The sequence below is a fragment of the Littorina saxatilis genome, linkage group LG2 (genome assembly GCF_037325665.1).
Source record: "Littorina saxatilis isolate snail1 linkage group LG2, US_GU_Lsax_2.0, whole genome shotgun sequence".
Lineage (NCBI taxonomy): Eukaryota > Metazoa > Mollusca > Gastropoda > Littorinimorpha > Littorinidae > Littorina > Littorina saxatilis.
In genome coordinates, this window is record NC_090246.1 from 100,585,702 (window position 1) to 100,601,326 (window position 15,625).

The 15,625-nt window shown below is 42.2% G+C and overlaps 1 protein-coding gene, 1 long non-coding RNA gene and 1 other non-coding gene across 11 annotated transcripts in view; all 3 read right to left on the reverse strand.

Annotated features, from left to right (window-relative positions):
• The window catches only part of LOC138960338 (dynein axonemal heavy chain 7-like), a 128,991-nt gene that overhangs the window by 61,617 nt on the left and 51,749 nt on the right, over positions 1–15,625 (reverse strand). For all 9 annotated transcript variants that reach the window (XM_070332202.1, XM_070332208.1, XM_070332201.1 and 6 more), the window contains 9 exons: positions 14,448–14,603; positions 9,311–9,479; positions 7,342–7,468; positions 6,690–6,906; positions 5,991–6,307; positions 5,516–5,657; positions 4,855–4,968; positions 2,484–2,602; positions 1,752–1,932 (listed from right to left, as the gene is read on the reverse strand). In XM_070332202.1, the coding sequence (XP_070188303.1) occupies positions 1,752–1,932; positions 2,484–2,602; positions 4,855–4,968; positions 5,516–5,657; positions 5,991–6,307; positions 6,690–6,906; positions 7,342–7,468; positions 9,311–9,479; positions 14,448–14,603 (1,542 nt within the window). The remainder of the gene's footprint in view (positions 1–1,751; positions 1,933–2,483; positions 2,603–4,854; positions 4,969–5,515; positions 5,658–5,990; positions 6,308–6,689; positions 6,907–7,341; positions 7,469–9,310; positions 9,480–14,447; positions 14,604–15,625) is intronic.
• LOC138960571 (5S ribosomal RNA) lies at positions 214–332 on the reverse strand. Its single transcript, XR_011454046.1, has one exon. It is a non-coding gene; the product is annotated as a 5S ribosomal RNA (ribosomal RNA).
• LOC138960337 (uncharacterized) lies at positions 10,427–13,960 on the reverse strand. The gene is made up of 2 exons (XR_011453948.1): positions 13,748–13,960; positions 10,427–11,767 (listed from the first exon to the last, which is right to left on the reverse strand). It is a non-coding gene; the product is annotated as an uncharacterized lncRNA (long non-coding RNA).

Sequence of the window (15,625 nt, forward strand, 5' to 3'; positions counted from 1 at the left end):
GGGTCAATTCGCATCCCAACCCCAGCGGGGAGGGAATTCAGAGACCCCGTCATCTCCTCCGATCTCCCCCCCCAGGAGGCCGAAACTACTGTCAAAACAGCAGCAGACGACCCAGCGAGGGAGTTCAGAGGAGGACCCGTGTCCCTCCTGGCTTCCACAGCGGTGGAAACCGAGGAGGGCACAGGAGAGGCACCGGAAAAAGAAAGATTTTAATGCCAACTGCACCCGGTGTTCCCAGGCGGTCACCCATCCAAGTACTAACCGGGCCCGACGTTGCTTAACTTCGGTGGTCGGACGAGAACCGGTGTTTTCAACGTGGTATGGCCGTTGGCTGTCAAAACCTGAGTCTCTCCAGTAGCCCCTAGATCGGATTCACCAACCCCCAAAGAGGGTTGGGAATCGACCTGCCCCCGGATTCGAGCCAGGGGGGAGAAGGAAACCTTCCCCCCAGGCTCGAAACCGGGAGGAGCTGAAGCCTGAGACTGAGGGCCGGACAACGGCGTCGAAGGGGGGGAAGCCTGTTCCACTGAAGGAGAAGGAGAAAGAAGCTTTTTCTTTCCCCTCGAACTTCCCCGAACCTTCGACGGCGCAGCCCCGCCCGAAGTCCCAGGCTCAAGCCCAGCCTGTTTGAGCAAGCTCGCATTGAGCTTGCTCAAACAGGCTTTCTCCGCCCTCCCTCGCCGCAAACGCAAAGCGTTTGGGGAGGGAGAGTCGGAGCGCCGAAAGATCCCCTTCTCCGTGCGTAAAACATGACGCTGGGCGCCCGGAGAAGGGTTGCCCCCGGCAGACTCTGGTTCCGTAGAACCAGAGCCCAAAACAGGACGAGACATCCTACCTCGCCCTGTACGTACCCTTAAAGACCGAGAATTAACAAAATTCAAAGAAAATTTAGGTCAATACTCAAGTGAATGCGGCGAAACGAGAAGCAGACGACCGGTCACCACGAAGTAGGACGGGAGGCACGCCGAGTCCGCCACACAAAAACGGAGGCACAAGTTGAAGGAAACACAACGTAGCCTCAAGCCAGAAGTGGAATAACACACAATAATCCAACAGGTGATAGTCCACACAGAAAAGGAGCCTCTTAGTCCAAAATAATCCGGGAGCGTAGCAGAAACACAGCCGGTCTGACACGCGCGAAAAAAGAAAGAGGACGCGCCACCTACATCCTGTAAGGGGGAAGCACTCGGACAGTGCTTGGGATCCACGGTGGCGCATGGTTATGGGAGATAATTGTACCCACTCAGCGTTTTGTCCAATTTTTTCGGCCTATAATAGATAATGTGCAAGAATAGTACTGTCGAGGTAAGTGTTATATTGACAGTGGGTTTTTTGTCCCTCCATGCTCTCTCTCTATTGTTATTTTGCTAAACATTTTGTACTAGTGTTAACGGATGTGTAGCTGATCGGAGCAACTTTATTCCCAAATGAAAGGTATAACTATGTCAATGTAATTTTGTAATTTTTGAGTTCTCCTTATGTAATTCCTCAAATGCACATTGTGTTTCTGTATTTTATATGATTGAATTTATATTTTTTATGTGCGTCTGTCTTTTTATGTGTTGTATAAAGGACAGGTTGGAAGAATAGGCTTTGCCTAAAACCTTTATCCTTTTGTAATAAAGTTCTGAGTCTGAGTCTCTCTCTCTCTCTCTCTCTCTCTCTCTCTCTCTCTCTCTCTCTCTCTCTCTCTCTCTCTCTCTCTCTCTCTCTCTCTCTCTCTCTCTCTCTCTCTCTCTCAATGTTCTTACTTGGAACCAGTCAATGGTACAGCAGTTGACCAAAGATGGGAATTTTCTCAGACGGCTACGGAAGGCATCTCCAATGGGCGACATTGCCAACACCACGTGCAGCTGGTCGCGCACACGCTGGATGAATAAGTTGAACAAGGCCACTGGAGATCCGTCCGTCTGCTTCGTCTTGTCTCTTTGTCTGCAATGATGAGCAAAATTGATTGGATGCCATAATCTTAGCTTTGATTATTAGTTTTCTTCCCTCAACAAGCCTGTAAAGGCATGATTTAGTGTATAACAAATTGGTTATTACATATACATAATTATACTGTGTGTTTTATTTCTGACAATAACTTTTTAACACACTATCACCAAGTTGTATAAATCATCGTGTTTGTTGACTTTCTCACACATGCAGACAGACGCAGACCACAAGTAAAGTGTAGCAAACTATTACAGAAATCACAAATAAATTGACTAAGGCTTTACACAACTAAAACCTGTGAACAATCTTATATCCACCTTAGATGTCAATCATTGGACAGATGAACATTTCATATAATACACATCCTGAATCCACATAAAATACACACATACAGAATAATTTATTTATGCATGTTTTTTGTGAGGTGCTTAGAACTGTTTTAGGATTTGCACCATATAAATATCCTCATTGTTATTATTATTTACATAAAACAGCCATGCAGACAGCCAAGCGCTGTCAAAAGCAGACTAATGACGGACACATACCTGTCAACCTGTCTCATCTTCTCACAGATCTCCTGTTTCTCATCAAGGGGAAACAGGCTGGGCACCTCACCAGCGTTCAGCAGGTTGTTGATGTCTTCCAGGAAAGACTCTTGCTTGATCTACTTGGACATGCGAAAACAATTGTTTTTAATCTAACAAAATACAAAACAAGACAACAATCAAGGAAGGTCCATTTCTTTTGCACTGACCATCAACTGTTTTTGAAATAAACCACATCAAAAAAGAAACCATTTTCACCTAAGAAATTATGCAGGTGCTTGACTTGGTACACCTGAATATCTTATTTGCAGCATACCTATGTCCCCTTGGCCTTCCCAATGAAAATGTAATTCCTGGCGTTGTTCTATCAGTTAATACCATGTAAGAAGTAATCTTCACATTTAAGGACTGGGTGGCCAAGTGGTAACGCACTTGCGCTCGGAAGCGAGAGGTTGCGAGTTCGACCCTGGGTCAGGGCGTTAGCAATTTTCTCCCCCCTTTTCTAACCTAGGTGGTGGGTTCAAGTGCTAGTCTTTCGGATGAGACGAAAAACCAAGGTCCCTTCGTGTACACTACATTTGGGTGTGCACGTTAAAGATCCCACGATTGACAAAAGGGTCTTTCCTGGCAAAATTGTATAGGCATAGATAAAAATGTCCACCAAAATACCCGTGTCACTTGGAATAATAGGCCGTGAAAAGGAAATGCGCCAAAATGGCTGCGATCTGCTGGCCGATGTGAATGCGTGATGTATTGTGTAAAAAAATTCCATCTCACATGGCATAAATAAATCCCTGTGCCTTGAATATGTGTGCGATATAAATTGCATAAAATAAAAATTAAAAAATTAAAAAATAAATCCCTGCACTTAGAACTGTACCCATGGAATACGCGCGATATAAGCCTCATATTGATTGATTGATTGATTGAAATAAGAATAAACAAAACTCTTACAAACTTTTGTGTTCCTTTTACTTCAATCTGTCTTAAAATACATGTTTCTACCACCAGGCTAATCTCAACGAAACAGATATCTGCAATACTTGAGTACGCGCACACACACACAATCACGCGCACACACACACACGCCCACACACACACACACACACAAATGCCATGTGACTTCAGAGGCTTAGTCTCTCTCAAGAAAAGGATGTGACATGCAGATGCACTTACTTCTACATGCATTACAAAATCATTGACAAACCATGCTGATTGAAAGTTTCAACCATTCATGTACAATTAAACAATTGATGCATCATCTGTAATCTAAACATCACACAGACCCCCACACATAGGTACGCATGCTCCCACATACACGTAAACGTACACACACAAAAAACACAATAAATCAGTGACAAAAATGATACCAGTGAAAAAATGCAATATGAATCTATGTTTTTCTCCCAATTTCCACTCCTTAGCTTCTATCATTCACTATCACAGTTTGGAAGACGCATGCAATACAGCATAACCAATACCTAATCTGGATCAAACAGTGAGTATGGAAAGAGTAGCCGTGAAACTCTTGATGCCACGCATGCAATACAGCATAACCAGTACCTAATCTGGATCAAACAGTGAGTATGGAAAGAGTAGCAGTGAAACTCTTGATGCCACGCATGCAATACAGCATAACCAGTACCTAATCTGGATCAAACAGTGAGTATGGAAAGAGTAGCAGTGAAACTCTTGATGCCACGCATGCAATACAGCATAACCAGTACCTAATCTGGATCAAACAGTGAGTATGGAAAGAGTAGCCGTGAAACTCTTGATGCCACGCATGCAATACAGCATAACCTGTACCTAATCTGGATCAAACAGTGAGTATGGAAAGAGTAGCAGTGAAACTCTTGATGCCACACGTCAATCCGGAAGTGTGTGAAAAACATGAGGACAGAATTTGTGCCTGTTACCAATCCTGCCGCCGGGTCACTCTGGCCCTCTTCACTGAAGAGGTAATCCCGCAGCTTGTGTATAAAAACTCTTCGCATCAGGATCAAAAAGGTCTTTATCCCCTTTCATGTTTAAAACATCCAACCCAGTGTAATTGTAGGCAGGTTTCTTTATCACACGCCAATGGTAAATATATACAACACCCCAAAACCAAGCCAGTTTAGCCTGCTGATCTAAAACCAACACGCACATGAGCATGTTTAAACTGGCTGCAATGTACAAAGACAGTAAAGCTTCATGCCATTTTCCTGGTCTGCATGTGCACATGCTGTCTGATCCTGTTGCAGGCATGCAGCTTGGCTGTTTGACAGTATAATCTGAATACTGCAGCCTGTCATAACAAGACAGAAGCATGAACACTTCAAATGTTTCATCACATGTGTTTATGTCAATGAACACAAGTGACTCATACCTGTGTGTCAGAGAAGAGGAAGACAGCATGGTTGTCCGTCTCGGTTGATTTACGCAGGATGCGTTTCAAGTCTTCACGCCACTCATAGGATGTGTAGCTCTTTGAGATTTCAACCTGTAACAGACAACACAGAAAACATTCCACAAGGCCGCAAAACATGTTTCTACACTGCTATCAAGGTACTGAAGACAGACGGCATCGTCAAGAGAACAGAACAGGCATGGCTATGATTGACACCAAAACACACAACAGATCATTATTCCTTGAGACTGTGAGTTGACAGGCCTTTTCAAGATCTGAATTGAATTTGTATATTGCTTGCAGAAGAAAAGAGAATGAGCACTATCTACATACTAAACAATACACTGACCAACCAAGCACATACTACAGCAGCTCATTAACAGCAGCTTCAGCAACATACACATTCACTTCTCGGTTAATTCTTCTTCTGCGATCATGGCCGGGCTGCAACTCCTACATACATTGGAGTTTACATGTGCAAGACATTCCACAACTCCCCCCTCCCCCCTCGTCTACCCCCCCCCCCCCCACTCGTCTCCCCCCCCTCCCACTCGTCCCCCCCCCCCCCCCCCATCATTTAGGCAGCCATACTCCACTTTCCGGGGATGCTCAGCCTATTAAAAAAAGAGCCTCCACAAACCTGGAAGATGTCGTAGTCTGCCATGTGGGCAGCCAGACGTGTCAGGGACTGTCGCCCAGAACCACCCACTCCCACCAGCAAAGCGTGACTCCTGGGCTGTTTGATGATGCGTGCAATACGAGACACATGCTCAATAGCAAATCTGAAAAGATACAGCATTGCAGCAGCATGAGATGTCTAAAACTGACTGGATTTCTCATGTTTCTAGCAACATCTGGGATACATCAGTCAGTATCATCAAAATAATCAGCTTTCTAATGTTTCCACGCAAGCTTCCCTAAATAAACCTTTGGATATATCAAGTGGTAATTAACATAATCAAGAATTCTCCTTTGTAAGTAAAATATTGAAATGACTGAAGTAGCAGAAAAAGAAGACTGAAGCAGACATTCAAATAGACAGTAACACCTGCTGCACATAAACGAACAAAATCTCCACAATAAGAGCAAAAACCGGTCACACCAAGAACAGGTACCTGAAAAGCACAAGGTTCATGGGTTTCTTGCTGAGGTTGTTGAACTCATCCAGGTAACCCTCGGCAACCACCCTCAGCTGCTCCAGGTCACGCACCTCCACGTAGTTCTTGGCGTCTGACTTGGGGTCAGCAAAGTCACAGTAGATAAGACTGCGGATGTCATCCTCAGTGACCGTACCATCATCGTCCAGGTCAAGGTGGCCGAAGATCTCGTCAAAGTCCTCCTTCATTTTCTCCTTGATGACTTCACGCGTGTTCTTGAACAGCCAGTCACGATCCGAGTCGTCCACCAGACGGTCGTAGAACACACGGAACACCTGACACAAGAGGAATTCTAGATGAACTACTGCTCGACTGACAAGCAAATGGGTGGAATTCATCTCAGATCACTCAAACGGAATTCTAGATGAACAACTTCCTGACTAACTGACTGACTATAAAAGACCACTCTCACCTTGTTGAGGGCAAAGAAAATACAATAGGGGTAAAAAGTTTAAACAGTAAATACAAAAGAAAAAAAAGCTTTATTGAAGCATTATCTGTAATCTAAACATAACACCCGTACACCCCCCCCCCCCTCCCCCAAACATGCACATACACACACACACACTTGCACAAACAATCGCAGTGTTATAAGCTTCAACCATCAAAGGTAACAACAACATAATAACAATGGACAAAATCGACAGCAAATCTGACCTCGTGAACCCACAGCCTCTTGAGCGAGCCAGGGTCTTCTGTGGTCTCTGGGTTTGAGAGCAGGATGCCCTGAATGACACGGGCAAAGTCACGCAGGTTGAAGAGGTAGTGGGACTTCATGGGCGTGGGCAGCAGGTTGACCATGGCCTCCTTGTACACCATCAGTGTGCCCGACACAATCTGCTCCACACACGGCTTGAACTCGTTGCTGAAGCCCCTGGTGGAGCACAGAAGGGTTGCTTTGTTAGTTTAGTCAGGTTTTGTTTGCAGAGGAAGAGGAAAAAGGGAGAGAGAGAGAAATAGAGATAGAGATAGAGATAGAGAGAGAGAGAGTGTGTGTGTGTGTGTGTTTGTGTGACTGTGTGTGTGTGTGTGTGTGTTTGTACTTTTTGTTTGTGTGTCTGCATGTTTGTGTGTGTGTTTGTGTATGTGTTTGTGTGTATGAGTAAATGATGGTATGCAAACTCACACACACTTCTATGCTGGTATTACTTTCAAATGTCTTTTGTATTCAAAACATCAAACATAATGAAAAATAAGTCAGCGTTTAGATACCAGCACGTACTTTGCAGAGATGTGCCACTCCATGATGTTGTATTCAAAACATCAAACATAATGAAAAATAAGTCAGCGTTTAGATACCAGCACGTACTTTGCAGAGATGTGCCACTCCATGATGTTGCGGAAAATGGTGTTCATGGTGTCGTCATCAAACTCGTTGATGGTGATGGTGTTCAAATGGCGAAGGAAACGTGGCGTCACTATGTTACGTCCACCACCTGCATGACAGACAATGATCTTAATATGCTGCACTTACCTCCACAACATCAGCTGACACTGAGGGAACACAAACAAGAAGCACTGTGTCAAATGGAACAATTCAATTGTACATACAAATTAAATTGAATCAGTGTTCAACTCCCACACAGACTTGTACCCTTATAAAATAAAATTAAAATTAAAACAAGAAGAGCAAACGCTCGATCGAGTCACTTTCGCAGTTCTGAATATTATATGAGGCATCAGATGGACAGGAAGAAATTGCTATTCACAACACAATGAGTCACGTTCACATAAAATTTGAGCCCGGTCACTTTTATAGTTTCCGAGAAAAGCCCAACGTTAAGTTGTGTGTTGCCGAACAGAAAAGGCTAGTTATCTCCCTTGTTTTTCTGATAACGTTCGTAAAAGGCTACAGATGTAAATACTTTGATGTAAAGAATAATCCTACAAAGTTTCAATCACATCCGATGAACTTTGTCAAAGATATAAAATGTCTAATTTTTCCTTTGACGCTGACCTGTGACCTTGAAAAAGGTCAAAGGTCAACGAAACCATCGTTAAAGTGTAGAGGTCATTGGAGGTCACGACTAAACAAAATATGAGCCCGATCGCTTTGATAGTTTCCGAGAAAAGTCCAACGTTAAGGTGGTGTCTACGGACGGCCGGACGGCCGGCCGGCCGGACAGACTAACACTGACCCATTACATAGAGTCACTTTTTCTCAAGTGACTCAAAAATGAGGCAGAGCGTTAAGGTTAAGATGTACGTAACAAAGGTATGTAAGTGCTCAGAATAGAGCTGGTATGACAAGCGTACGTGACAGTTGTGTGGAACCAGTCTCCTGGCACCTGAGAGAATGACAAGAATTAACAAGTCGCGTAAGGCGAAATAACTACATTTAGTCAAGCTGTGGAACTCACAGAATGAAACTGAACGTAGTCCGCCGCTAGTGCAAAAGGCAGTGAAAGTGACGAGCTTGTTTGGCGCGGTAGCGGTTGCGCTGTGCTTCATAGCACGCTTTACTGTACCTCTCTTCGTTTTAACTTTCTGAGCGTGTTTTTAATCCAAACATATCATATCTATATGCTTTTGGAATCAGGAACCGACAAGGAATAAGATGAAATAGTTTTTAAAACGATTTCGGAAATTTAATTTTAATCATAATTTTTATATTTTTAATTTTCAGAGCTTGTTTTTAATCCAAATATAACATATTTATATGTTTTTGGAATCAGAACATGATGAAGAATAAAATAAAAGTAATTTTGGATCGTTTTATAAAAAAATAATTTTAATTACAATGTTCAGATTTTTAATGACCAAAGTCATCAATTACTTTGTAAGCCTCCATGCTGAAATGCAATACCGAAGTCCGGCCTTCGTCAAAGATTGCTTGGCCAAAATTTCAATAAATTTTATTGAAAAATGAGGGTGTGACAGTGCCACCTCAACTTTTACAAAAAGCCGGATATGACATCATAAAATACATTTATCGAAAAAATGAAAAAAACAGCTGGGGATATCATACCCAGGACTCTCCTGTAAAATTTCATAAAGATCGGTCCAGTAGTTTACTCTGAATCGCTCTACACACACACACGCACAGACACACACACACACACATACACCACGACCCTCGTCTCGATTCCCCCTCGATGTTAAAATATTTAGTCAAAACTTGACTAAATATAAAAATGAACACGTTTCATCCTCAGATCTTGTCAATTAATGTACAAAATGTTGCAGACACAAATTATCTTTAATTATGCCACTAAACTTCATTCTTGGGGTTAAACAGATCGACTCAGTCCTATACAGAGCAACAGACAAACACCGACCTGGGGGTCCCATGGCACCCACGAACTGCAGGTCTACCAGCTTGATGGCCGTGGTGTCCTTCAGGTCGTACCAATTCCAGTGGTCAAGCCACTGCCGCAGCAGCTCAATGGGGGGCTGGGCGCCGTACGTCTCGCGCATCGGCATGTTCAAGTCGTCCACAAAGACAATCTGAGCAAAGATGGTGTGCAACAAAATTACAATCTCTCAAAGGGTATGTCTCGCACATCGGCATGTTCAAGTCGTCCACAAAGACAATCTGAGCAAGGAGAGTGTGTAACAAAATCACAATCTCACAAAGGGTAGGACAGATTACTGGCAAACCAAAGCAACATTATAATCTGCTCCAAATTTGAAAGACCTCTGGTGAAAACAAGAGACATATCACCAGTGAAATCATGCAAATACTGAATTCTCCCACAGGACAGAATCCATCCATCACAAAGGCCTGCCAAAAAAGCTTACACACAAAGTGGTAAGTGCCACATACACAGATACCACAGGTCTATTTATGCACTGATCAACTGGAAGCTTAGCTTAACTAAAAAGATGTTTTAACAGTTTTGCTGACTGAATTAAGGATGAGAAAAGTTTTACTTACTAAAGTGAATCATTAAAAGTTATTCCTGAATCCAGCTGGAATGAGTTAAGGGGAGACAGGGTAGGCAAGCACTTTTTTTTTTTTTGGAAACAGCTTGCTGTTTGTTTGATTTTTGCAAGCAGAATAACCTAATTAAGGGAAACCATTTTAAATTTTGAGTGAAAAGCAATTTTTGGGGGTTTTATTCACCAAAATGTGAAAAAAACGTTATAAAATGTGCTTTTTTTAAAATGTTGCAGTTTGTGAACCAGTGCATGTTTTGATCCAATTTTTCTTCTTTGCAGCAATATGTGTGTGTTTAATAATTCTGTGCATCGAAAAGCATTTCTAAGCAATATATTATTTTAATTTAGCATTTTCAGTTACCGGTTCAGTTCTGATAAGAAAAATACATGAGATCCTAACTGTCAGACTCATAAAAACCCAACCAATGCACTGAACTCTTATTCCATGCACAGAACTGATGCTGTACAACTCATAAACAACATATACAAAAACTGAACAAATCCATCAAGCCTTTCAAAAGTTGCAACATTTTAATTGTAGCGTTTTGTCTGAAAATTACATTCAGAGAAAACAGCATTTTAAAGATTTGAACCAGTACATACAAAAACAAGTAGCACAGTGCACCCTGAATTCATATGTTTTTATCAGAATGACCACTTTACTATGATGGGGAAATGATTTGACGATCAAATTATCCGGACTTTTTTTTAAAAATCATTTGAAAACTCATCTATGTTAGTGCAGATATGAATCAAAACGAAACTGTCGGACTCATAAAAACACAAGGAATCCACTGTATTCTTATTCCATGCACAGAAATGGTGCTTCACAAATCATAAACAACATATACAAAATTGGAACAAATCCATCTAGCCATTCAAAAGTTACATTTTAATTACCACATTTTGTCTCAAATTACATGTAGAGAAAACAGCATGTAAAAGAGTCTCACTAGTACCCCGGTAAACTAGTACCACAGTAGAGCTTGAATTAATGGGGTGGTTTTTTTTAACCAGAATAACACTTTAACTATGAAGGGGAAATGATTTGATAATCAAATTATCAGATTTTTTTAATTTAAAAAAAAATCATATGAAAACATTAAAAAAGTCAATTATCTGTGTTTGTGCTGATATGAAAATATTGATCAGAACCAAACTGTCAGACTCATAAAAACCCAACGGATGCACTGATTTCTTATTCCATTGCATAGAAATGATGCTTCACAAATCATCAACAGCATTACATAATTATATATACACAAATGGAACAAAGCTATCAAGCCATTCAAAAGTTGCAACATTTTAATTACAGTATTTCTGTGCTCAATCCTAACACTGCAGCAAATTTCTGTAAAGCTGAATGTCCCTTTCCATGTACCAACATGGTCATACGCGGATTATTTTAAATGCAACTTTACCACCCGAAGCGTTGCAAACACCGGGAGAAGAGTAAACAACTGCAGACTTGAATGGACACTCATATGCACTCCAGATGCAGGGCCTGTGCAAATCCTTGGGCTGATGCATCACCTTCTTTCATAATCAGACTGCTATCAGACAAGCATTCAGTACAGGATATAGACCTTTCAGCAATAGATTGAGCTGATCAATGTTGACAAAAGCCCAACACATGTCAGCGGAGTGACGTTGCACAGTACCAGTATCCATATCTGCTTGTGATGGGTCAGAAGATGGCAAAGTATCTGTATCTTCTTATGGTTGGTCAGAAGATGGCAAAGCTGATGTTTCTGCTGTGGAAGAGGGTAGTTCCGGTTTAGCAAACTTTTCCATCAGGTCAATCTTTCTCCTCGCTGCCACCACAGGAGGACTGGTTCTCCCCTTGCTCCAACCTAATAAATACACAAACACTGATTTAATATTTGATACAACTGTCCATGGTTTTTGTTTGTAATAAGCTGCAAATTTTAAGACTCAATATAAACGTCAACAAGTGCTTGTACTTTATTTTGCAAATGACCATGTTACATGGGGTGTACCTCAACTTTTTGGCTAGGCCGGTAAATCAGAAATCCCAATCAGCCCCCAACCACTGAACCAGGCGGGTTTTCTTACAACCACCTCAGCGGCTCGTACCCACATATGTCGGTTGACGAACACACACACACACACACACACACACACAAAAGACATTCATTAATTTAACAGTGACTCATACTCATTACATGTGGATTTGCACTACTTATTAATACCCAAACACACACAACTTAATGACAAAAAAGTGTATGTTTTAATATATATAATGATAAATAATTGAAAATAAAAGCAGCCACGAAAAAGCAAAAGAAATCAAAGTATTCTCACCCTGTCACACACTAAACCTCACAGAAGGTTATCCCATATATACATACCAGCCCCTATCACAAAATTTACATGTCAAGTTTACAATGGGATTTGTTTGTTTGTTTGTTTATTTGTTGCTTAATGTCCAGCCGACTACGCAGAGCCATATCAGGACGAGGAAGGGGGGGATGAAGGAGGCCACTTGTCAAGCGATTCCTGTTTACAAATGCACTAACCCATTACTTGTGTCCCAGCAGGCTTTAGTAAAACTAAATTAATACCTACTGGAAGATTACCAGTTTCCAGTATGTTAAAATAGGCTTAACCTATCTACTGCTGGACTTACATCAGAACACTAACAGATTAAACTATACATGAATCGCGAGACAAGCGGCAAGAGAAGAGATTTTTGGAAAAAATACAGGTGAATGAGCAAGAAGGCAGAAAAAAGAAAAGAATTCATGAAGAAAAAGAGAGCATGACAGGAAAGAGGAACCAAAAATCTACCTAACAGCAAACTAGAAAGCTCCTGCGGTTCCAAAAACAGGAGGGGCTTTTAATTTCATAACCGCAGTGCCCCACTGCGGGACAATGGGATTTGAGTAACCACACAATCACATACAATGATACACACAGGAACTAATACTGAAACTAGCTGAATTATTTTCTTTCTTTCTTCCTTTCTTTTCATATTTTTCTTTTAATATTAATTCATTTCATCACACTTGCTATGTATTTGCTTGTTTCTTGTCTGTTGTCTGTTTTGTGTGTGTGTGTGTGTGTGTGTGTGTGTGTGTGTGTGTGTGTGTGTGTGTGTGTGTGTGTGTGTGTGTGTGTGTGTGTGTGTTCTGAGTGTTCTGTGTGTGTGTATACATTTTCAGATTTCCTAAACCTAGCACTGTTTGCAGGTGATCTTTATGCTTTTGATTCATGAGTTGCATCCCCAGTCCTTTAGTTTAACTCTTTTTTTTTCTTTGGTGAAGTAAATTGGATCTATTTTTTTATTCCTTAGTTAATGGAAAAGATTTGACAACAATATTGCTGTCAATGATAGGTTGGTCAGCCATGCTGGTGTAAACCAATCCTTTAGAATTCGAGAACGCTCTCTAGTAGGGTACTTATTTTCCTACGGTCAATGACCAGAAACAGAAACTGTGTCAGTCGTACATCGCTCAGATGCTGCTTCTCAGTTTGACCACAGACAAAGAATAATGATGACATGTTACACCATAGTAAGCTCTCAAGGACTGGCCAGCGAAGAACAATAAAATAGGGGTTGTGAAGACGATATCACAGAGATGATCGAGGGAGGGAGGGGCGGGGGGGGGGGGGGGAGTGGGGGGGGGGGGTTGCGGCGGCGGCATGGTCAGTAAATTGGATCAAGAAACCCGCAAAATACTTCAGACACAAACTGTTTATCATTTACCTACAAACCCTAACACATTCTTACAACAACAACAACATAACAATCTGCAATAAATCACGTTATCAAACAAACAAGATCGAAAAGAGAAAGAAGCAAAACCCACCTCGTCGAGTCAAGAATCTTAGAATGTCGTCTGCTTCAATTCGATCATGTTGGTTCATTTCGGAGTGTTGTTACTTCCTTCTACTGTTCGCTGCTGCTGGTTCATCTTTCTCTGATATTTCTTGCCACTATGCCGAACATTTCCAATGTTAGGGTTGTTCTCCGCAGCTCAAAACTTTGAAAAATGCTGCTGTATCGGTGAAAATGTCATGGATTTGTTGACACCGGGGGACTGATAAGTTGTCTACTGCGCTTGCGCCAAATGCCTTTGACCTACATATATTTGCATATATTAATTCCGGGGTTTCGGTTGGAACGGATTCTCTCTCTTTGTGCCTATGTCAACGGAAATTCCCCAACGGTGATGACGTCATCTTGAAGAACGGAAATTTCCACACAGTTTGAACAGCGAAGGGTCATGTCATGTGCGCACATTTACCAGCACGGAGTATCCAAAGTAGACCATTTTTTCGATTTTTTTGATAAAACACAGACAAAAACAACAAAACATCGGTTTGAAAATGGTTTTATTTACATGAATACATGTCTAAAATGACAAAAGCAGATTATTGAATGCATTCCAGGATGTTCAAAGGTGTGAAAAATGCAACAACCCCAAAAAGGTGGATGAGACCAAAAAAAACTCATTTTGCCTACCCGGTCTCGCCTTAAAAGCCTGAAGGAAGCAGGCAAATACTCACAGCCTTCTTGTTGAGGGGCGGCCCAAAGACACCCTTGCGCCTTTTGTCCAGCTTGGACATGATGATGTTCTGTGTCTGGTTGGCCGTCGTCTGGGCTGAGAAGTTGACGATGTTGGGCTTGTACACGTTTTTGTCCAGTTTCGTTAGCAAAAAGTCCTGCACATCAAAAATCCTTACACTGAGAGTTGTCCAGATATTGCTGAGGGGCTTAATACAGTGGAACCTCCCGTAACGACCTCTCCCAAGAACGACCCCCTCCTTTTGCCGACCGATTTTCTCGGCACGGATGATTTTCACACTGTAACTAACCTCCCAAGAACGACCCCCTCCTTTTGCCGACCGATTTTCTCGGCACGGATGCTTTTCACACTGTAACTAATCTCCCAAGAACGACGCCCTCCTTTTTCGGACGACCGACCTACCAACTTAGAGTCAATAACGACTTTGACCTTTTAACCAGTGAGTGTCAAAGGTCGTAATTACGCAGCACACGCGGAACACGCACGCCATTAGTCACGCATCAAGAGTCAGGGGTGGAAGTCTGTAGTCAGTAGTGCATGCAAGTCCAGTGGCCTACGGCTGTCATCTTCTCACCTATTGCTGTCACAATTGAAGGACTGTCCTCGAAGTAGGGGGAGGGGTTTGGTAGGGGCAGTTAGAACAACATCTCAATAATGAATTGCTGTGTACGTATTCTGTGAGTGTGTGCTCACCAACTGAGACCTCGGGTCAATGACCCATACTTGCCAATGAGCAAGTTTTACCTATGGGACGGTCTCCTTTGATGTCTGAGAGGAAACCTTCCTGTCCCAGGTTACAGACACTGACCTTCTTACCCGGGGTCAATCAGCGAGTTTTACCTATGAGACCGCGCGTGCGCACGCGCGTGCGTGTGTGTGTGTGTGTTATGTCTGCCCGTCTGTGCGCTGGTGTATGCACGTACATCATGCTTATCCATATGCACAACAAATGGGAACACAAATAGGATAACAGACACAACTTTCAAGACTGAACTGCCCAACAGTTGCCACCCCTGTGAAAAAAATTATACCTCCCAAACTCCCAATAAAGACCCCTCCTTTTTACGACCGATTTTTCTGGACATTTTCAAGGTCGTTAGTGGGAGGGTTTACTGTAGATCAGTTATCATGCAGACTCCGTACACTTTTTCTTTATTT